Source organism: Oncorhynchus mykiss, chromosome 9 (assembly GCF_057628025.1).
Source record: "Oncorhynchus mykiss isolate SJ-2025 chromosome 9, ASM5762802v1, whole genome shotgun sequence".
Classification (NCBI taxonomy): Eukaryota; Metazoa; Chordata; class Actinopteri; order Salmoniformes; family Salmonidae; genus Oncorhynchus; species Oncorhynchus mykiss.
This window is the reverse complement of record NC_143030.1, coordinates 47,317,310-47,341,791: the sequence shown is the minus strand read 5'-3', so window position 1 is coordinate 47,341,791 and position 24,482 is coordinate 47,317,310. Positions and strand designations below refer to the sequence as shown.

The 24,482-nt window shown below is 43.0% G+C and overlaps 2 protein-coding genes across 5 annotated transcripts in view; one reads left to right on the top strand and one right to left on the bottom strand.

The window, feature by feature from the left end:
- glut1b (solute carrier family 2, facilitated glucose transporter member 1) overlaps positions 1-8,056 on the bottom strand; it is a 37,506-nt gene extending 29,450 nt beyond the window's left edge. The window contains exon 1 of the mRNA XM_021617145.3: positions 7,912-8,056. Within this exon, the coding sequence (XP_021472820.2) occupies positions 7,912-7,995 (84 nt within the window). The 5' untranslated portion in view covers positions 7,996-8,056. The remainder of the gene's footprint in view (positions 1-7,911) is intronic.
- A 1,246-nt stretch (positions 8,057-9,302) lies between these two features.
- LOC110532130 (polyhomeotic-like protein 2) overlaps positions 9,303-24,482 on the top strand; it is a 49,756-nt gene continuing 34,576 nt past the window's right edge. For 2 of the 4 annotated variants that reach the window (XM_090184342.1, XM_021615755.3), the window contains exon 1: positions 9,303-9,426. The gene's annotated coding sequence lies outside the window, so the exon portion shown is untranslated. The remainder of the gene's footprint in view (positions 9,427-24,482) is intronic. The other 2 variants (XM_090184341.1, XM_021615753.3) reach the window with 1 other exon arrangement.

Here is a 24,482-nt window from a genome sequence, read left to right as displayed (position 1 = left end):
ACAGGAATTTAAGCTTTAAGCCTATTCCTACCTTCAAACTCAGTGTGCCTTTGCTTGACATCATGGGAAAATCAAAAGAAATCAGCCAAGACCTCAGAAACATTTGTAGACACCCACAAGTCTGGTTCATCCTTGGGAGTAATTTCCAAACACCTGAAGATACCATGTTCATCTGTACAAACAATAGTACGCAAGTATAAACACCATGGGACCACACAGCCGTCATACCGCTCAGTGAAGCATGGGGGTGGCAGCATCATGTTGTGGGGGTGCTTTGCTGCAAGAGGGACTGGTGCACTTCACAAAATAGATGGCGTCATGAGGAGGGAAAATTATGTGGATATGTTGAAGCAACATCTCAAGACATCAGTCAGCAAGTTAAAGCTTGGTCGCAAATGGACAATGACCCCGAGCATACTTCCAAAGTTGTGGTAAAATGGCTTAAGGACAACAAAATCAAGGTATTGGAGTGGCCATCACAAAGCCCTGACCTCAATTCTATAGAAAATGTGTGGGCAGAACTGAAAAAGCTTGTGCAAGCAAGGAGGCCTACAAACCTGACTCAGTTACACCAGCTCTGTCAGGAGGAATGGGCCAAAATTCACCCAACTTATTGTGGGAAGCTTGTGGAAGGCTACCCAAAACGTTTGACCCAAGTTAAAAAATGTAAAGGCAATGCTACCAAATACTAATTGAGTGTTTGTAAACTTCTGACCCACTGGGAATGTGATGAAAGAAATAAAAGCTGAAATAAATCATTCTCTCTACTATTATTCTGACATTTCACATTCTTGAAATAAAGTGGTGATCCTAACTGACTTAAAACAGCAAATTTTTACTTGGATTAAATGTCAGGAATTGTGAAAAACTGAGTTTAAATGTATTTGGCCAAGGTGTACATAAACTTCCGACTTCAACTGTATATGTTTCAAACAGACCACCGTAGCCCCTGTTCCCAAGAACGCCAAGGTAAACTGTTTAAATGACTATCACCCCGTAGCACTCACATCTGTAGCCATGAAACACTTTGAAAGGCTGGTCATGGCTCACATCAACATCATCATCCCAGACACAAATTCTCAAATTCTCCAATGTTCATACCGCGCCAACAGATCCACAGGTGCTGCAATCTCTATTGCACTCCACACTGCTCTTTCCCACCTGGACGAGAGGAACACCTACAGTACCAGTCAAAAGTTTGGACACGCCTACCCATTCCAGGGTTTTTATTTATTTTTACTATTTTCTGCATTGTAGAATAATAGTGAAGACATCAAACTATGACATAACACGTGTGAAATCATGTCGTAACCAAAAAAGTGTTAAACAAATCAAAATATATTTTATATTTGGGATTCTTCAAAGTAGCCACCCTTGTAGAACATAGTAAAAAATTAAGAAAAACACTTGAGTGAGTAGGTGTGTCGAAACTTTTGACTGGTACTGTATGTGAAAATGCTGTTTATTGACTACAGCTCAGCGTTCAACACCATAGTGCTCATCACTAAGCTAAGGACCCTGGGACTGAACATCTGGATCCTGGACGGGCCACCCCCATGTGGTGAGCGTAGGTAACAACACATCCGCCACACTGACCCTCAGGGGTGCGTGCTTAGTCGCGAAGAGTGCATGACAACACATCTTCCCCCTCAGGAGGCTGAAAATATTTGACATGGGCCCTCAGATCCTCAAAACGCTATACAGATGCACCATTAAGAGCATCTTTACTGGCTGCATTACTGCTTAGTATGGCAGCTACTTGGCATCCAGCCGCAAGGCGTTACAGAGGGTAGTACGTACAGCCCAGTACATCACTGTGGCCGAGCTCCCTGCCATCCAGGGCCTCTTTACCAGGCGGTGTCAAAAATGGTCAAAGTCTCCAGCCACCCAAGTCATAGTCTGTTCTCTCTGTTATCGCACAGCATGCGATTCCAATGCACCTGGAACCAACTGGACCCTGAACAGCTTCTACCCCCAAGCCATAAGACTACTAAATAGTTAGTTAAATAGTTAACCAAATAGCTACCCAACTTTTCAGGCTCGTCACATACGCTGCTGCTGCTACTGTTTACTATCTGTCACTTTATTCCTAGTTAAATGCACATATCTACCTCAATTACTTCCTACCGCTGCACATCGACTCGGTACTGGTACCCTGTGTACACAGCCAAGTTATCGATACTCATTATGTATTCATTATTACTTTTATTATTGCATGTTTTACTTTTCTATTATTTCTCTATTTTCTTTCTCTTTTCATTGTTGGGAAGGTCCTGTAAATAAGCATTCCCTGTTAGTCTACACCTGTGGTTTACGAAGCATATGACAAGTAAAATTGGATTTTGATCAGAACATCCTTCGCCTTGTTTTGGGCCAGCATTATAAAGGTTGAAATAAATAAATAAATAAACATAACCCGGAAAGAGAAGTTTGGCATGAACCTTGGTGCAGGAGTAAACAGCACACGACTGACAGAAAATAATCCTTAGCCAATGACTTGTCCAAGTTCTTGTCAGTCCTGAGTTGTTAACTACGGCATCGTGGTAATCCCAAGCTGCTCTTTTTTTTAAATTCAACCTTTGCTTTGTAAGATGGGTGCCACAGCCTCCAGGTGCCAGATCTGTGATGGCTTGATATATAAATCTTTTCAGGACACATAAATCTGCAAAAGTTGGTGCTTTTATCACAAAATAAATAATCATTATGGGAACGTCAGTTTATCTGCCCCACTAATACAATATTTGCATTGGAAATAGATTTAGAATTGAACCTGTTGAAAATCAGGAGGAGCAATTGGACGTCAAATGTACAATAAATGTTTCATATGGACTCACATTCTGTATGAGTAGGCTCTGGTATCATGCTACTGTTAGTGGCCTCACTGGCCTGGTAATGACAAGGAAGACGTTATGTCCACTTTTAAAGCATTTAGTCACGTGAATGCCTGAAAATTTAGGACAATGGCCATTGCTTATAGTAGAAGAATAGAGGCCAGTTCCATAAATGGTCATGAGAGACACGTAGTAATACTCAGCGGGAGGGAAGCTTTGCAAGTGGAGGGAAGGGACGCTTAGCAGATCTAGTTTATACAGCTCAAAACCACCTACAGGACAAAAATGCCAATATGTTTGGTCTAATAAGAAATGGGTCTGAAGTGCAGTACATTTCCATGTTGTGTGAAATTCTAGGGGTAAATGTGTTGCTGATATCATTGGATGCATTTTAGCCAACCTTTGTTCATTATAGGGAGCTGTCCGGTAATCAGAATGCGTAAATTAACAAAAAACCTTTCATGAGATGCAAGAAAAGACCACGTGCAAAGACTTCTGCTCTAAATTGGGATTTAATCAACACTCTTTGAAAGTGAACATAAACAATAACGTTAAAAGCTAAATGCTAGAAAGGAAACAGGATAGTGGAAAGCACATTGGGTATTTGCAATCCAATACTTGCATGGTGTCATCTACCACTGAAAGGACTTCCACCTCACAGAGGCTTCAATTATTTGGTGAGTCCATATGTTTCTACTAAGTTGTGTGCTAGCCAAACAACCTGCAAACAGCAGAATAAGACAGGCCAGCCAACTGATGTTTACAAGAAAGAACCAGGTCTGCACCGTCTTAGTTATGACATTATTTATGTGTTACAGGATTATTCTATCATTTGTTCTGTCTCTCTGTATGTTTGTCCCTCTCACCTGTCATGGAAGTGTTGCATTGCTTCTCTCATGCGAGTACAGGTGAGCGAGTGCTTATCTGGACAGTTCCTAGCACTTACTGTAATCCCCTTGAGTACAGTTTCTATTTTAAGGAAGCACTTCTCAATGGTTTGATAATAGCACTTCTGACACCTGGATGATGCTGTGGCTGAATGTAACATTCAGGTCTTAGGACCAGATTTACTAAGCGTTTGCACACAAAGTTACAACCTATACATTTCAGATTGGAATCATTTCTAAAGCTAAACATACTATTGGTTACATTTCAACTCAATCCTAACCTAAAATAACCTTTGTTTCCTTTTATTCCCTCTGAAATACAACAACTGCAAACTTTTCACCATGGAAATATTTTTGGTCTTTTTGGTCTTACATCTTGCCTGTAAGACCAAATGGAAGTTTGAGATGCACACCTTTGTCTTGCAGGTGTATTGGTGATGAGGGCTGAGGGCTGAGGGCTGTGTGTGAACTGGCCGATGGCCACCTTGACTTCCCTTGAGAGAGGATGAGCTCAGGTAAAAACATGACACCTAATCCAGGTGGTCACGTGACCTCCCCCAGTGCTGCTGTCTCATGGGAATACTCCCTGTCTCCAGGGTGACTCACCCTCACATGACGGGAACCTGATCCCCTCAACACCTGCTTGCTCTGACTGAGGCCGTACCTGTTCTTGCTGCCTAATCCAGAATCCTGCCTCCATCCTGCCTGCAACCTCCAATCCCAGCCAAACCCAGGAGACGGACATCCAAACTGGCCAATCCAGAGAACAGAGGAAAGACACAAGGTATAAGTGCTTTGAGAGACACTATGCACAATGAATAAATCATGAAAGTAGACAAATACATGCAAGGCCATCGGTAGAACAGCCACGAATGTGGAATAAGTGGCATGACATAGAACAAATATTGAGGTAGACTGGTGCAAGGATATTTCTCCTCAAAACAACTAGTTCACTCTGTTAAGCCAGTGCCAAAGCAAACGTGTTGTAGTAGAAATGTAGATGTTTTACTGTGTAGCCTAGCATGCCGTCATTCCGCCCCAACCTCCTCTTTCTGTCATGTACCTGTTGTACTGTATAGTTGAATGGGGTCTGCCAGTTTGCTGAGTTCCAACAGAAGGATCAAGGCCTGATTCGGTGGTGGGCGGGGGCAAAAGAGTATGACCAGTGTACCCAAAGTGTACGCCCACATTCACTTCCCCACCGCTCTTGTCCCAGTCATCAAGGGCCATTTTGCAATTGAGATTGACACTGTCCAATGGCTCATGGCACAGCATGAAAGCGGAGGGTCAAATTGAAACCATCACCACAACAAAGGTGGTGATATCACATCAGTGCACAGCGCATGCAGTTTCATGCCACTGTTCTGTTGCGAAATATTTATTCCCTTTTGCCTCTTTTTTTCTGTGACTAGGGGAAATAGGAGAACAGGCTGTCAACAAAATTTGACCAGTCATTCAGTTCAATGATGAGTCATAGCCAGGGGTGAAAGTAAGGCGGTACGGTCCGGTATGGCATCCAGGCAAAATAAATACTGGGTGTATGCCATTCTGGTAAAATGTGAGCCGCTCACAATAATTCAAACAAAATGCCAAGAAAACTATTGGCAATTACACCCTTATTTAACAGTACTGCATGTCCGCTGTATGGAAGTGAGCGATCTGACTTGAAAATGGGCACATAGGCCTACTCTCCAAGTCGTGTTGTGGCCAACCAGAGTGCTTTTTGCAGGGATTGTTTGACAATCAGATGAAAACATGACTGGTTGTGTTTATGCCACATTAAAATGTAACGGATGATAAAAGTTATATGACAAACCTTTATTAGGCCTGCTATGCCCACGGAGATCACTAAAATGAATAGGGATTCTATATGCAATTCAATGGTTAGACCCATAACATTTTTAGTAGTAGGCCTCGTACCAGTAAGAAATGTAATCTACTTTCACCCCTTGTCATAGCTAGAGTCCCTGGGTCAAGCTGGTAAATGTGCTGACTAATCAAATGAATGGGTGAATTAACTTAATGAGCATGGGAATTTAAATGAAGGACACGAGTAACTGGAATTCCAAATGTGACAGAGACAGTAAAATAACATGTTCTAGCTTTGAGGTATCTCTCGACAGTTGTTGACCATTTTCTGGGAACTAAAATCCCATCCAGGAGAGTTAAAGTTCTGAACAAGGCTTATAAATGTTCTTCAAAGGATTCCTGCAGTAGATGAAAAGATCCAAAAAAGTTAGTCCAAGACCCTAAAAAACAACAACAGGATGTTGCTCAAAGGAGGATGTGAAAAGAAAGGTGGCGAGTTTACCATATCAGCCATTGCTTTCAGGGATCCACTTTCACTTTTGGCCATGGGAAGATGTTTCCATATCTCTTAGAAGTCAGTGTGTTTGAGGAATGTAGGTGAAAATAATGTTTAAAAAAGCATTGTCTTTACACAGAATGTTATACTTTCTTCCAAAGTGAGAAAACCGTGCTCTGTAGCCTACACCGTTTGGCCTGTTTGTGTTTGAACGCATGCCCTTCGGTTTATGCAACGCTCCAGCAACCTTCCTTAGATTTACAGAGCTGTTTGGGCAACCTGGTAGCAGGGCCCTCTTGGCAGTACTGTATGCTGCTGCCATCTTGTGGAGAATAACACCCATAACTTTGAGCACAGAAAAGCAGGACCTAATACTGACCCAACACAACCCCATAGAATAAAACATCAACTTAATTGGCCTTGTAGGGAAATGGTCTTGCACATACATAAAAGAGCACTGTCAATTTAATACACAAAATATAAATGTGTAAACATTCAGCTGTTCAAACACTGTTGGAAAATGACAGCAACCCACTATGGTGAAATGACAGCAACCCACTATGGTGAAATGACAGCAATTAAATGAGGCTGTATGTCAGTGATGTACCTAAATAATTGAACATTCACTTTCCTTATATATTCTGTTCAGTATAATTTCAGATGATCAGAAACTCCGAAACATGTTGTGCTTAAATAAGCGACATACAGAGAAAGAAGTCAATTATTTTATACAACAATAATTAGGTTTGGCTGTATCAGGTTAGGATAAGGGCCTTAATGTATTTAGAGCAACATCAAGAACAACATGGCCAGTGAGTGGTACACAGCATGTAGTGGTGTATAATTCCAGAGTTGACCGTAGGTCACTGTTCACACAGAGACTCTCCCTTCTTCTTCTTCTTCTTCTTCTTCTGTTGTTTTTTCTCTAGATTATCGAGCAAAAAAAGTCAATCAGCATCTCCCCATTACCGTGACGCCACGTCAAATATTTCCATCTACTGCTCCAAGCTTTATCACACGATGCGAGATCAACACGAGGCCATAGTTAACACACTTACGTGTTCAATGTTCCTAAATGTTAAGAGTTGGTGAAACGGAATTGCAGGAGAAACGTCTGAATGGTCGAATAAACATGGGAGAAGCTTGCGAAGTAAACAGTCAAAATACAAAATGAATGCATCTCGCTCAAAACACTGTAATGGCATTGACTTCAAATCATCAGAGGCTACACAAACATGGATGATATTCTGTATTTAGCAGATTCGGTTAAGGACAATATAACCCCCCCAGTCAAGTACATCTCAGTGGTACTGATGGACTGTACTTGCGATTAGATTACATATCGCTCAGCGTTGTTCCAGGCTATCAGCCATGTCTTTTATGCAGTAGTAGGATATAAAGTTTGTGTAGAGATGTAGAATATAATCCTCTGTACAGCTAGGTCAAAGACAGGTCAGAACTAGCCTGCTATAATTGGACCACGCAGTATGCACATGCTTAATTTCAGTCATCAACTCCATGTACGTGCAGTACCATACTGTAATCAGATTACACCACAATCACGCCATCTACCGCACTATGGCGGATGATATCAACCGAGACAGCTGTGTCTATGTAGCCATGTATATTTTGCCCCATCTTCTTCGTATTGCTAAAAAAAACTCAAAATGACATACACATAGTGAACACATTTACACAATACAATATCACTCCTCCAAGATATGTCTGAACAATGTAAAACTACCCCATCAATCAAAGTCTAGCTCATCAACATGATGTAATATCATTCCACATAAGAATACTCAAAAATAAAAAACACTTTCTACCAGAAAGCTATGATATGAAAAAGCTGTAAGAGGTTAAATGAAGCCCCGGGCCTGGCCCTTACCTGTTCTTGGCTTGGACCCCTTACCAGACTGGTGGCCTCTGTGGGGCCAGGGATAGGGGTCTTGACCCCCTCGGTGGTGGACATGGTCTTCTGGTCCTATGGTCTTGGTTGTGGAGGGAAGCTGAGGGCGGAAGCTGAGGAGCTGTGGTGGCGGTACAGCAGCAGGGAGAAATAGAGTCAGAGGCGGCTATCTAATCCTGGCTGGATTCCACAGTGTGTGTGTGTGTATGTGTGTGTGTGTGTTTATGTGTGTGTGTGTGTCAGAGCTCCCATTCATCCCAATCGGCCTCTGTCGTCACCTACAAACAGCCCATTGGACATTACTGTTCGAACCGAACATACACTAAACAAATTACATGGAATGTACCAGCTTTTTTAGGAGCATAATAAACAGTGAAATTCAGTTTGTTAATAGCCATCTCACTTCTCTTTAAAGTGTGCTATTGTTTTGTTATTAGTCATTATATATTGGTTCCACAAAATATTTTTGTGTGAAAAGTCAGGCAGCTAGTATCATTGTGCACAACTGCTTCAATCTGATCATAGTAATTATTCACTTTACGGTTCCTTTTTCCTTCCACATGTGATGAGCTGACAAAAAAACTATCCTGCCATCAAATAAAAGGTAGAATACAGCAGCCTCACTTCCCTCAGTTTCCCAGCCATTTCCTGCCCTAGCCATTTCCTGACCTGCCTAACTACCCTATTGCTGTCTGCACCTGTGTGTCTAGCACAATTACGTGTACAATCACTTAGTAGCCTTCGATGTCCCCCGATTTAATTACATTTCGGAACCTTTTATTACCCAAGACCGAGAACAAATCATTCATATTTTAGTTGTTTCAAAATGAGCACTCGAGTGATTAGCACTCTGTTTTCAATCATAGATGACTTTCCATTGCACCATAAATGGACCATAAACTCAAAGCCGTCAAGCTTCAGAAGTTCTATATAGTCCCCTGTAATGACTCTCTCTCTCTCTCTCTCGCTCTCTCTCTCTCTCTCTCTCTCTCTCTCTCTCTCTCTCTCTCTCTCTCTCTCTCTCTCTCTCTCTCTCACACACGCACAAGACACACACACACACATTGTAATGCACTTGCATGTTACTCTATCAATGCACAGCTTTGGCAGACCCACTCACACACCCTAACCAAACTCCAATTTTGTGGGAGATGCAGTAACATCACAAGTAAGGGTTAAATCTCTCTGTGCTACCATGGAGACAATGACAGGCATTCTGTACTACAGCCGTGTCATCGCCATTCTACAAGACAACAAGGGAGGAGGGCCAGGGGGAAGGGGGAAGGCCACAGGCTAATAGATGCTAACCATTGGCTCATTTGAATCACATGACTGCTTTTGGAATTCTAATTCATGCAGGATTTTTTCCCACCTCCAGCTCCTCCTCTACCCTTGGTCTATTCTGAGGCTGGCAGAGCAAGACCCAGATATGGTGTAGTATAACAGGAAAGAAACAAGAAACCTATACAGCATGGAGGGAGGCCTGTGTTGAAGGTATGGAAGCGTGGCTTTGTGTCTTTTTGAAAGTCATTTTTCATGCCTTGCTGATGCTGTAACTATAACTCTGGCTCTGTTGTGTGCTTGTTGTTGGAGTATGTGTGCATGATTTACTGTTTGCATATGTATATGTGTGCATGTGTGTGAATTGGTACATGTGGATTCTCTGCAAGTGTTGCTGGTGTAAGTGTGCGTGCTTGTGTGTGTGTGTGTGTGTGTGTGTGTGTGTGTGTGTGTGTGTGTGTGTGCGTGCTAGTGTGTGTGTGTGTGTGTGTGTGTGCATCCATGTGTTTGTGTGCCTCTCAACTAACATGCCGTCTGCAGTCTCTTCAGCACACTATTCAGACACTTAAGTCTGACCTGGACTGTATTGGAACAGTTCTGTAAAGATTTTACCATTTTATTTACATTTGTCAAGTGTATCAGGGACTGACTTGATTCAAATCATGGCCTTCTTGTCGAATGGGCTCTCTATCCATGGATCCAAAGGAGACAGACTGTCTAGTTGGTTGAGGATCAAAACATGCCATTTCTGTTAGGACTGTCTTATGACAGCTTAAAGCATCTCCTTTTACTATCATGTCAAACTCACATGCCACTCTCCCAACACATGCACACGGAGTAATGTAAAAAAAGAAATGGCATGCTTTCGGGAACCATATGATGTTTGCATTGAAAGATCAGTGAGTGAAGGCCTGTAGACATTGAGTACAGACAGACTGCATTTACCCAGATTGAAATTGTAGACCTATAACCTGTATGAACACTGATCATAAAAGATCTGTGGGAGAGCTTCTGACAGCCGAGGCAGCGGAACTCAGTGTAACTCAGTGTGTCGTTAGGAAGTGAGTGTCGACAGGTTGGAGTGCCTCGGCTCTGATGAGGTATGGCCCTGTCCCCTCTCCCCCTTTGGGCAAGGCAGCTGGTCTGGAGGGTCTGGAGGTCTGGGAGCAGATGAAAGTGACTCCTTCTCACGTCCAGGTGTTATTCCTCCTGGTCCCCCTGGTCCTGCTGGTCCCTATGCTTGCGCTCTCTCTCTCTCACTCCCTTTCTCTCTATCTCACTCCCTCTCTCTCTCCCTCCCTTTCTTTCACTCTCTCTCTCTCTCTCTCTCTCTCTCTCTCTCTCTCTCTCTCTCTCTCTCTCTATTCAAATGGCTTTATTAGCATGGGAAACATATGTTCACATTGCCAAAGCAAGTAAAATAAATAATAAACTAAAGTGAAATAAACAATAAAAAATGAACAGTAAACATTACACTCACAAAAGTTCCAAAGGAATAGAGACATTTCAAATGTCATATTATGGCTATATACAGTGTTGTAACGATGTAGACAAGGGAAAAGAAATAAATGTAAATATGGGTTGTATTTATAATGGTGTTTGGTCTTCACTGGTTGCCGTTTTCTTGTGGCAACAGGTCACACATCTTGCTGCTGTGATGGCACACTGTGGTATTTCATCCAATCAATATGGGAGTTTATCAAAATTGCATTCGTTTTCGAATTCTTTGTGGGTCTGTGTAATCTGAGGGAAATAATATGGTCATACATTTGGCAGGAGGTTAGGATGTGCATCTCGTTTTGGGCAGTGTGCACATAGCCTGTCTTCTCTTGAGAGCCAGGTCTGACTACGGCGACCTTTCTCAATATCAGGGCTATGCTCACTGAGTCTGTACATAGTCAAAGCTATCCTTAATTTTGGGTCAGTCACAGTGGTCAGGTATTCTGCCACTGTGTACTCACTGTTTAGGGCCAAATAGCACTCTTTTTTGTTAATTATTTTCAACGTGTCAAGTAATTCTATGTTTGTTTTCTCATGATTTGGTTGGGTCAAATTGTGTTGTTGTCCTGGGGCTCTGTGGGGTCTGTTTGTGTTTTCTCTCTATATCTCCCCTTACAACAACAAAAAACACACGTGATTTTCAGACACGTGTGAAGTTTCACATGTTAATTTTGAGCTTCAGAGGCAAATCGGCAGTGGGATGCAGGGTGCTATGTTGCTGGAATGAATGCCAAAACTTGCAACTGTAAAAAAAGGCAGCAAAGGCCAGGGTAATATAACCAAAGATTGCAGATTGCAGGAACGAGGGAGGCGTTCTTTTTCATTTAAATTGTTACCTTACAATGTTTTGCTTTCAATATCATATCTTTTGTTTGCAATAGTAATCATTTTTTTCTCGAGTTTTGCTTGATATTAACAGCACAAAAGTAACTCACTCACTAGAGGATTGCACCATATAATAACACTATGACTCAATTAAAGGTGTTTTAAAGCAGCAATCCATTAACAAAGTGTACTCCCTGCCACAAGTACAGTCAAAGCTGAGGGATGGGGCTGGAGAAATGCAACCTTTCTCAAATCCATAGACTACACTATGGATGCAAGGACTGACCATCCATGATATCCAAATGATAGTTTTAACCATGTTTTTAGGCTGTACAGTGGTTATTTACGTTTACTTTGCTTATAAAAATTGGAGTAAAACAAGCTTATATTTTGGATTCTGATGGGGTGCGACAGCTGAACTTAGCTCATGAGGCATTTATATTCTTTAAGAATCAATGGGTACATATCATTCTTTTATACGTCCAAAAATGGATGTAGCAACTAAGGATTGGCCCTTTAACAGGCAGTGACCTTCATACAGCAGAACGATGTTTCCATTTGAATGTGATCTATTAACCTGGCCCCAAAAATGTATTCTGTCCACTGTTCCGAGAATGTCCCGTATTTCGGCTTTTTAGGTGTGGTCACCCTAATTCCACCAGTGGAAACATTGCTACTGCAACATGTTATCACCATCGTTTCATATGTGAGGAGAATAACATTATTTCAACCCTACATGTGAATTTGCTTTAACTTTAAAATACCATAACTGAATGTGAGATTTTCACGTGGAGTTTTCTGCAAATTAGATTTTCACTTTCACATTTAAAAGTGCAACAATCACATGTAAAAATCTAATTTGCAGTTTCATATGTGAAAAACGTTCATGTGAAAATCTCATGTGAAACTGCATATTCGATTTTCAAATTTCATATGTGAAACTGCAATTCACATGTGAGGTGAAAACATGTTATTCTCACATGTGAAAAGGTGGTGTTAACATGTGAATTCAACATATATACTTGTGAAAATGTGTTTTTTTTGTTATGTCAAATTTAAGCTCAACATGTGAGAACAGCTAATTCACTTATGAAACTGCAAATTTGCTGTGCTTTTTTGTAAGGGTCATTATCAGAGGAGGCTGGTGGGAAGAGCTATAAGATGACAGACTCATTGTGATGGCTGGAATGGAATAAATGGAACGGTATCAAACACATCAAACATATGGAACCAAAATGAGCCCGTCTCCTATACAGTGGGGCAAAAAAGTATTTAGTCAGCCACCAATTGTGCAAGTTCTCCAACTTAAAAAGATGAGAGAGGCCTGTAATTTTCATCATAGGTACACTTCAACTATGACATATTTTGAATGAATTTATTTGCAAATTATGGTGGAAAATAAGTATTTTGTCAATAACAAAAGTTTATCTCAATACGTTGTTACATACCCTTTGTTGGCAATGACAGAGGTCAAACGTTTTCTGTAAGTCTTCACAAGGTTTTCACACAATGTTGCTGGTATTTTGGCCCATTCCTCCATGTAGATCTCCTCTAGAGCAGTGATGTTTTGGGGCTGTTGCTGGGCAACATGGACTTTCAACTCCCTCGAAAGATTTTCTATGGGGTTGAGATCTGGAGATTGGCTAGGCCACTCCAGGACCTTGAAATGCTTCTTACGAAGTCACTCCTTCGTTGCCCGGGCGGTGTGTTTGGGATCATTGTCATGCTGAAAGACCCAGCCACGTTTCATATTCAATGTCCTTACTGATGGTAGGCTTTGTTACTTTGGTCCCAGCTCTCTGCAGGTCATTCACTAGGTCCCCGTGTGGTTCTGGGATTTTTGTTCACCGTTCTTGTGATCATTTTGACCCCACGGGGTGAGATCTTGCGTGGAGCCCCAGATCGAGGGAGATTATCAGTGGTCTTGTATGTCTTCCATTTCCTAATAATTGCTCCCACAGTTGATTTCTTCAAACCAAGCTGCTTACCTATTGCAGATTCAGTCTTCCCAGCCTGGTGCAGGTCTACAATTTTGTTTCTGGTGTCCTTTGACAGCTCTTTGGTCTTGGCCATAGTGGAGTTTGGAGTGTGACTGTTTGAGGTTGTGGACAGGTGTCTTTTATACTGATAACAAGTTCAAACAGGTGCCATTAATACAGGTAACGAGTGGAGGACAGAGGAGCCTCTTAAAGAAGGCTCCTCAGGTTTGTGAGAGCCAGAAATCTTGCTTGTTTGTAGGTGACCAAATACTTATTTTCCACCATAATTTGCTAATAAATTCATTAAAAATCCTACAATGTGATTTTCTGGATTTTTTTTTTCTTCTTATTTTGTCTGTCATAGTTGAAGTGTACCTATTATGCAAATTACAGGCCTCTCTCATCTTTTTAAGTGGGAGAACTTGCACAATTGGTGGCTGACTAAATACTTTTTTAGTCCTTTTTAACTCCTCTCACCAGCTTCCTCAGGTCTCTGTTTTCTTTCTTTCTTTCTTTCTTTCTTTCTTTCTTTCTTTCTTTCTTTCTTTCTTTCTTTCTTTCTTTCTTTCTCCCTCTTTCACTCCCTCCCTCCATGTGTTCCCAGTAACTTGGGAGCAGGCACACGCACATCTGATTGAAGTTAGTCTCTCATCTGTCCTGCATCTCTTTGGACTGTAGGCACTCAGAAACACACACACCTGCATGAGGCATGGTGCACATAAACTGCGTTTATTTTCATCAAACTTAACATGTGTAAATATTTGTATGAACATAACAAGATTCAACAACTGAGACATAAGCTGAACAAGTTCCACAGACATGTGACTAACAGATTTAATAATGTGTCCCTGAACAAAGGGGGGTGGGGGGGTCAAAATCAAAAGTAACAGTCAGTATCTGGTGTGGCCACCAGCTGCATTAAGTACTGCAGTGCATCTCCTCCTCGTGGACTGCACCAGATTAGCCAGTTCTTGCTGTGAGATGTTACCCCACTCTTCCACCAAGTTCCCAGACATTTTTGGGGGAATGGCACTAGCCCTCACCCTCCGATCCAACAGGTTCCAGACGTGCTCAATGGGGTTGAGATCCGGGCTCTTCACTGACCATGGAAGAACACTGACATTCCTGTCTTGCAGGAAATCACGCACAGAACGAGCAGTATGGCTGGTGGCATTTTCATGCTGGAGGGTCATGTCAGGATGAGCCAACAGGAAGGGTACCACATGAGGGAGGAGGATGTCTTCCCTTTAACGCACAGCATTGAGATGCAATGACAACAAGCTCAGTCCAATGATGCTGTGACACACCGCCCCAGACCATGACGGACCCTGCACCTCCAAATCGATCCCGCTCCAGAGTACAGGCCTCGCTGTAACGCGCCTTCCTTCAATAATAAAAGCAAATTCACCCCTGGTGAGACAAAACCTCGACTCGTCAATGAAGAGCACTTTTTGCCAGTCCTGTCTGGTCCAGCAACGGTGGGTTTGTGCCCATAGGCGAGTAACGTTGTTGCCGGTGATGTCTGGTGAGGACCTGCTTACAACAGGCCTACAAGTCCTCAGCCCAACCTCTCTCAACCTATTGCGGACAGTCTGAGCATTGATGGAGGGATTGTGCGTTCCTGGTGTAACTTGGGCAGTTGTTGTTGCCATCCTGTACCTGTCCTGCAGGTGTGATGTTAGGATGTACCGGTCCTGTGCAGGTGTTGTTACACATAGTCTGCCACTGCGAGGACGAACAGCGGTCCGTCCTGTCTCCCTGTAGCGCTGTGGCCACATCTGTAGTCCTCATGCTTCCTTGCAGCATGCCTAAGGCACATTCACGCAGATGAACAGGGACCCTGGGCATCTTTCTTTTGGTGTTTTTCAGAGCCAGTAGAAAGGCTTCTTTAGTGTCCTAAGTTTTCATAACTGTGACCTTAATTGCCTACCGTCTGTAAGCCGTTAGTGTCTCAACGACCGTTCCACAGGTGCATGTTCATTAATTGTTTATGGGTCATTGAACAGCATGGGAAACAGTGTTTAAACCCTTTACAATGAAGATCTGTGAAATTATTTGGATTTTTACGAATTATCTTTGAAAGGCAGGGTCCTGAAAAAGGAACGTTTCTTTTTTTGCTGAGTTTATGTTATTGCATGTGCCAGGTCCATTATCGATTTAAGGCGTGATCATAGCAAATGAGCAGCAATGTGGATTTGAGTGCATCCATCTGAATTCCTCTCCTTTCCCCCTCAACAGCGCACACACACCACCCCTTCCTTACCTTGAGTAGCACCAAATTTAAATGCAAATTAGCCTAGGAAAATCGATGCCATCAATTTTATTTTGCACATTTAAATTTTGCTCTTGTACATTTGCTACATCCAGGTGCAGTAGTTCCAACTTTTTTCCTTAATTTATTTTGCTTTCTGATCACAACAGTTGAATACCTTTGTCTGAATGAATCCTTTATATTAGTACATGTGTGGTGACTGAATGTTTAGGAGTTATGACCCTCAGAAAGGGGAGGGAGGAGCACTTCAGACGAGAATGCCTATCACCATCACTCACGGTCTTCCTCCTTCACATTAGCCACAGCACGAGGTGCTGCATTCGCATCCTCAACACCATCACTAAGCCGCTCTCTCTCTCTGCATTGCTCTACAATCAATGAAACCATGACAACACAGGCTGTATATCACTCTGCCTTGTCTCACACAAAAGGCCCTCCTCTGGCAGACAAAGCAGGCAGGTTTATTGGGGGGGGTCTTAAGGAAATAAGGGCCAATAATCTCCCCCTGCCTGCCTGCCCAGTGGCCCTGGCCACTAAGAGAGTGGTTTTTCCCCTCACACGACACACCCACTGATAGAATTCAGAATCTCTTTAGAAGGACTACCCTAAAAAAGGGTTGTAAGAGTTACCCCCCCCCCCCCCCCCCCCAAACATACATATACCAGCAGTAGTGGTCAGTTCAGATTGAAGTCACAGGTATGGCCATTATAAATTGGAAATACTCTGGTTCCCCCTAAAAATTAGTTGTCCCCCGCCCACCATTTTGGAGGTTGAAATGTAAATCAATTTCTTCTGATGTCATAATTTTCATCATTTTCACCACTTGCAGTATATAAATGAGAGAAGTGCTGGTGTCGGTAGTGGGCCAAGCTTGGGATGTACATTGACTGACTGCAGAGTACAGCGTAGTTTGGGTATTTCCACTGTAGCCAGACAAAAGGCAGCCACTGTATGGTATAAGCTACCGTGGGGAGGGCAGATCATAAAGTCAGTCAAAGCTCTTGCTGGGAGCAGTGAGGTAAGAGTTAGCTTCGTCCTCCCCCTCAGCCCACACCAAGCCCTCCCCCTCAGCCCACACCACACACCACACCACATGGGCGTTATGATTCATGGTTACCTTTTTAACAATATGCATATTACAGTTCATCAAGATGTACTTTACTTTATTACACGTGGGGTACCACAGGGATCCATTCTTGGCCCATCAAGTGAGGGCCAGCACCCTAGAATTGTGTTTGTGTGTGATAAGATATTTGAAATGTAGGGTGTATGAATTACTTTTGCCTGTGCTGTGTGTCTGTTATTTCTGGGAGGAACAGACCACACCTTTTGACACTCTACCATGCTGAGATAGAGGCAGGAGCTGAGGTGTCAGCCAGTGGTGGAAATGTACCTAATTGTCATGCTTGAGTAAAATGAAGATACCTTAATAGAAAATGACTCAAATAAAAGTGATAGTTACCCAGTAAAATACTAGTTGAGCTTTAAATGTACTAAATATACTAAGTATCAAAAGTAAATAAAACTGCTAAAATATACTTAATTATCAAAAGAAAAAGTTTAAATAATTTCAAATTCCTTATATTAAGAAAACCAGATGGCACCATTTATTTTTATTTAATTTATTTACAGAAAGCCATGGGCACACTCCAACATAATTTACAAAGGAAGACTGTGTGTTTAGTGAGTCCGCCAGATCAGAGGCAGTAGGGATGACCAGGGATGTTTTCTTGATAATTGTGTGAATTGGACCATTTTCCTGTTCTGCTAAGCATTCAAAATGTAAAGAGTACTTTTGGATGCCAGGGGAAATGTATGCAGTAAAAAGTGATTTGTTTTCTTAAGGAATGTAGTGAAGTAAATGTTGTCAAAAATATAAATAATCAAGTAAAGTACAGATACCCTCCCAAAAATGATTTAAGTAGTACATTAATGTATAGTATTTTTACCTAAGTTATTTACACCACTGGCGTCAGCAATGGCACCCTTCACCTGCTCACTCTATTCTCTCTCTCTTTCTGGTGTGAGGGGAAACAGAAAGCCATGTTGCATTGTCATTGGTAGACCTCTGCATTAATGGAGGGTCCATTAGACATACTGTACGTTTATTTCACTAATTCATGTCCATGGATTCAATGGGTGGACCAGTGTGTTTGTAGGTGCCGTACGTCATGCACAAAATTGGATGGAATAGGGTTGCTTTGTCTGAGTGTGTGTGTGTGTGTGTGTGTGTGTGTGTGTGTGTGTGTGTGTGTGTGTGTGTGCGTGCGTGCGTGCGTGCGTGCGTGCGTGTGTGTGTGTGACACACCATGGCAGGTGGATGTCTATGTCACACTCCCGTTTGTCAGCCGTATGTTGTAGAAACTGCAGTTGGTGTAGAGATGTTGGTGTAGCTGTTCTCTCACCAGAAGTTCAGAATTGAACTGGAACTTTATGAGGCTTACTCCCTAACTCCCCTCACCCTCTAGCTTCAATTAACCCTCTGCCAGCCCCCTCCCTGCCAAACTCCCCCCTGGAAGCTCCAGTGAGAGAGGAGGAGGAGGGTGGTGTTCTTTGAAGTGTGTTTCCATAATGGGAGCACCAGGAGTCCCAGGGTTAAGTTCCAGTAGGCCGAAGCACCACCGGCAGGCAACATGTTATATTTTACAGTGAGGGCTGTAGCAGAAGCTCTTGCGTCGGGAAAGACAGTTGGCTAGTGGCTCCATGGGGAAACTCGTGGAGGCTCTCATATCTATTGGTTCACTTACTGTATGCCCCAAAATACATTTTTCATATAGGCAGATGATTGTTTATAAATTCGTTCTTATATATTTTTAAATGAGCTGCTTTCATTGCCTTAATTTAATAAATAAAATAGGGTTGTGCGAATAACTTGAAAAATGTAATCCATAAGCCTACTAACACATTAAGTAATTAATTAAAACGTGCACATATAAAGAAAAGTTACTTCAACCTTGTAATAATACATTTTCTTTCAATTTGCTCCATAGAAAATAATTATCAATATAATAAAACTGGGTCTATGATATTTTCTTGAATAGGCCTATCATACTGAAACATCATAATTGTTTCAAGTTTCGCAAATAATTGCCATAAAAAAACTAAATCAAGCAGGAACCGGCAAGACAGGCTCCTTCCTCAGCGCCACCATCTTTTCCGTTGGCTTCAGCAGGGGCTGTGCAGATTCATTAATTTTCAGCACAGTTTTTTGGTATTAATTTTCAGCACATCATGATTAATTTTTTAGGCTAGGCAAATAATTACAGATTATGTCTAGTTGAAAGGTAATCGACTAGCTGGGCTGTTCCTCAGACCCTGTATGTAGGGTTCTTGTACAATGCTTCAACAAGGCTATTGAACTTGACATTTGTGTCTGTCTTTATTCTTTTATCCAATATATCATACTGAAACATGGTATCAGGTATCAGTGTCTCAAAAACCATGTTTGTTATTTTTGGTAGCTAAGTACAGTATACATGGGCTTGGAAAAGTATTCACCCCCCTTGGCATTTTTCCTATTTTGTTGCCTTACAACCTGGAATTAAAATGGATTTTTGAGAGGTTTGTACCATTTGATTTACACAACATGCCTACCACTTTAAAGATGCTAAACATTTTTTATTGTGAAACAAAAAAACAGAAAACTTGATTGTGCATAACTATTCACCACCCCAAAGTCAATACTTTGCAGAGCCAACTTTTGCAAAAATTACAGCTGCAAGTCTCTTGGGGTATGTCTCTATAAGCTTGGCACATCTAGCCACTGGGATTTCTGCCCATTCTTCAAGGCAAACTGCTGCAGCTGCTTCAAGTTGGATGGGTTCTGCTGGTGTACAGCAGTATTTAAGTCATACCACAGATTCTCAATTGGATTGAGATCTGGGCTTTGACTATGCCATTCCAAGACATTTAAACGTTTCCCCTTAAACTACTCAAGTGTTGCTTTAGCAGTATGCTTAGGGTCATTGTCCTGCTGGAAGGTGAACCTCCATCTCAGTCTTAAATCTTTGGAAGACTGAAACAAGTTTCCCTCAAGAATTGTCCTGTATTTAGTGCCATCCATCATTCCTTCAATTCTGACCAGTTTCCCAGTCCCTGCCGATGAAAAACATCTCCACAGCATGATGCTGCCACCATCATGCTTCACTGTGGGGATGGTGTTCTCGGAGTCATGTGAGGTGTTGGGTTTGCGCCAGACATAGCGTTTTCCTTGATGGCCAAAAAGCTCAATGTTTGTCTCATCTGACCAGAGTACCTTCTTCCCTATATTTGGGGAGTCTCCCACATGCCTTTTGGCGAACACCAAGTGTGTTTGCTTATTTTTTCTTTAAGCAGTGGCTTTTTGTCTGGCCACTCTTCCATAAAGCTCAGCTCTGTGGAGTGAATGGCTTAAAGTGTTCCTATGGACAGATTGTGACAATCGTCGTTGGTGGAATTAGACCAAGATGCCGCGTGGTGTAGGTTAATCATATTCTTTAATGATAACCACAAACACAAGAAAGAGAGAAACGTACAGCCTAGTAGGGCTCAACAGCAACAATGCAAGGACAAGATCTCACAACATAGGTGGGAAAAAAAGGCTACCTAAGTATGATTCCCAATCAGAGACAATGATAGACAGCTGCCTCTGATTGGGAATCACACTCGGCCAAACACAAAGAAATACAACACATAGAATGCCCACCCAAATCACACCCTGACCAAACAAATGGAGACATAAAAAGGCTCTCTAAGGTCAGGGCGTGACACAGATACTCCAATCTCCGCTGTGGAGCTTTGCAGCTCCTTCAGGGTTATCTTTGGTTGCCTCTCTGATTAATGGCCTCCTTGCCTGGTCCGTGAGTTTTGGTGGGTGACCCTCTCTTGGCAGGTTTGTTGTGGTGCCATATTCTTTCCATTTTTCCGTGGGATGTTCAAAGTTTCTGATATTTTTTTAGAACCCAACCCTGATCTGTACTTCTCCACAACTTTGTCCCTGACCTGTTTTGGAGAGCTCCTTGCTATTCATATTGTCACTTACTTGGTGGTGCCCCTTGCTTAGTGGTGTTGCAGACTCGGGGGCCTTTCAGAACAGGTTTATATATACTGAGATTATGTGACACTTAGATTGCACACAGGTGGACTTTATTTAACTAATTGTGTGACTTCTGAAGGTATTGGTTGCACCATATCTTATTTAGGGGCTTCAGAGCAAAGGGGGTGAATACATATGCATGCAACACATTTCACATTTTTATTCCATTTTTTTTAAACAAGTAATTTTTTTCATTTCACTTCACCAATTTTGACTATTTTGTGTATGTCCATGACATGAAATCCAAATAAAAATCTATTTAAATTACAGGTTGTAATGTAACAAAATAGGAAAAACTCCAAGGGGAATGAATCATTTTACAAGGCACAGTAGGTGCAGTTACGTTCCGTATGCGAACAGACGCCATTTCCTACTGCTAAATTTAGTCACACCACTGATCAACTCGTTGTTTGCTGGCTAGCTAGCATCACTACCTACCTCGATGGCTGAAGGCAAAGAGATCTCCTATTCCATCGCTATGGCAGTGAACATTCCACCACCAAATTCCTTGGTTCTCACAGGGGACTGGAATACTAATTGGGACAACTTCAGGGACTAATTTGAGGACTATGCGCTTGCGACCGGTGTACGTGAGAAACCCAACGAGGTCCACGCGGCAACTCTGAGGAGTTTAATGGGCAGCGAATGCAGGCATATCTAACCGCACAATCTCACCCTCACAGCACGACAACAGAGTGATGCAAAGGCCATACTGGATGCATTGGAGAATGATTTCAAACCCGCCAGGAAAGTCAGTTACGAGCGGTTCGTTTTTTGGAAGCTGCAAACAGGAAGAGGGGTACTCAGTAAACAACTTTGTAACCCGTTTGAGGGAAAGATCCTCTACTTGTGAATATGGGGGATTGAAATATTAACTGATTTGTGACAAAATAGTACTGGGAATTGCAAATGAGGACACGCGCCGGCGTCTACTAAGAGAGAGAGGCTTAACATTAGTAACTGCCATTGAAATGTGCCGCACTGCCGAAGTCACTGACATGAGAATGAGAGCAATGGAAATCGAAACCCCACGCACTGACACTGATACTATTCATGCTGTTGCCAGGCAGACATTCAGACAAAACCAAACGAGGCAGAATAATTCACCACAAATGGTGAACATAGACAGCCCCATAGCATGCAAATACTGTGGAAATGCATACGCAGAAGGCATAGAGCACTGCCCTGCTTATGGAAAACCATGCAGAGCTTGTGGAACTAATAATCCCTTTGCAAAAGTGTGTCTCAAAGGCAAAAGAAGGGTGAGTGAGGGCAAAATTCACTGTGTTGATGATGTCACCCAGTGTTCAGAACAGTGAAAGTGACATTTCCATGCATGAATCCATTGGTGCTGTACACCCAAGAAGAAGAAATGGTTTGTGACACTATGATTACACAACAAACTGCAACAATGTCAACTGGATTCCGGTGCTATGTGCAACGTAATGAGCTACAAAGACAAAATCAATCTGGCACCTGACACACATCTCTTGCCCAGCGATACTAGCCTAAAGCTGTACTCAGGAGAGCTAATGAGCATCTTTGAGACCGAATGTGTTATTTGGGGACTCAAACACAAGCTGGAGTTTGAGATTGTGAAAACCAGTCAACATCCTCTCCTCTCAGGCTCTACATGCGAATGCCTGGTACTGATGCAATTCACCGTACCAAATGACCTGCACATCGTGGAGCATGTCCAGCATGGACCCCTGATATCAGCAGATATGACGATGTATTCAACATGCCCGTTGAATCAGTACCTGGGAAAGTACACTTTGAATTGGATGAGAGCATCACTCCAGTCCAGTGTGCTCCTCGCAATGTGCAAATTGCAATGAAAGTGGCTGTGAAAGCCCAGCTGAACAAGTATGAGGTCCATGGCCACATGACATCTGTGACTGAACCAACTGACAATATGGTGAAAAAGCCAGAGAAGCTGAGGGTCTGCATCGACCCAAAGCATCTGAACCAAGCACTGAAATACTCCCACAACATCATACCGACACTGGAGGATGTCCTCTACAAGCTTCCCAAGGCCATGATTTTCACCACGAGATGCATTCCTTCAATGCAAGCTGGACGAAGAAAGCAGCTTCATGACTACCGTCTGGACTCCCTGGGGTCGGAATAGCTGGCTCAAGCTCCCGTTTGGTGTCTCAGTGGTGCCTGAGGTATACCAACGCAAGCAGCACGAGTTACTGGCTGGCCTCAAGGGCATTTAAACCATTGCTGATGATGTCCTGATCGTAGGCTGCAGGGCGCAGGTTGCAATGCAAAGCCAGCCTGACAAGGTCATCACGGACAATGGCCCACAATTTAATGCACAGTTCAAGCGTTTTGCCGAAAGAATGGGAGTTTGACCACGTGACCTCCTCTCCAAGACCCAAAGACAAATGGCAAGGCAGAGTCAGCTGTCAAGACTGCAAAAAACCTGTTACGCAGGGCCTTGTGTGACAGCAATGACCCCTGGAAAGCCATCTTGCAGGGGAGGAACAGCAGCCCAACATGGACAGCAGCCCAGCGCAACGCCTTCTGTCCAGACGTCTGAAGACTACCATCCCCGTAGCTAACAAGCTACTTGAGCTCTGCGTCATGACCACAGAACTGCGCCACAACAGCACCACAGAAAGCAGCTCGCTAAGTGTTTCTACGACCGAACTTGTCGAGGCCTACCAGTGATGGAGGTGGGTGAAACGATAAGGATGAAACCGCTGCGGGGAGACCACACAGGACTTTGGAGGCTGAGCTCGTGACAACAGAGAGTTGCACCACGTTCTTAGCTGGTGGATGTTGGTGGCTCCCTCTATCACCTACAGGAACCCAGCCTAAAACCCCAAACAGCAAGCTATGCAGGTGTAGGAGCACGGTGGCTAGGCAAAACTCCCTAGAAAGGCCAGAACCTAGGAAGAAACCTAGAGAGGAACCAGGCAATGAGGGGTGGCCAGTCCTCTTCTGGCTGTGCTGGGTGGAGATTATAACAGAACATGGCCAAGATGTTCAAATGTTCATAGATGACCAGCAGGAGTAAATGTCAGTTGGCTTTTCATAGCCGATCTTTCAGAGACTCTCTACCGCTCCTGCTCTCTCTAGAGAGTTGAAAACAGCAGGTCTGGGACAGGTAGCACGTCCGGTGAACAGGTCAGGGTTCCATAGTCGCATGCAGAACAATTGAAACTGGAGCAGCAGCACGGCCAGGTTTACTGGGGACAGCAAGGAGTCATCATGCCAGGTAGTCCTGAGGCATGGTCCTAGGGCTCAGGTCCTCCGAGAGAGAGAGAAAGAAAGAGAGAAAGAGAGAGAAAGAGAGAAAGAGAGAGAGAATTAAATTCACACAGGACACCGGATAAGACAGGAGAAATACTCCAGCTGTAACTGACTGACCCTGGCCCCTTCTTACGATACCCCCGGACAGGGCCAAACAGGCAGGAGATAACCCCACCCACTTTGCTAAAGCACAGCCCCCACACCACTAGAGGGATATCTTCAACCACCAACTCACACTCCTGGGCCAGACTACACTCAATCATAGGACCAACTGAAGAGATGAGTCTTCAATAAAGACTTAAAGGTTGAGACCGAGTCTGTGTCTCTCACATGGGTAGGCAGACCATTCCATTGA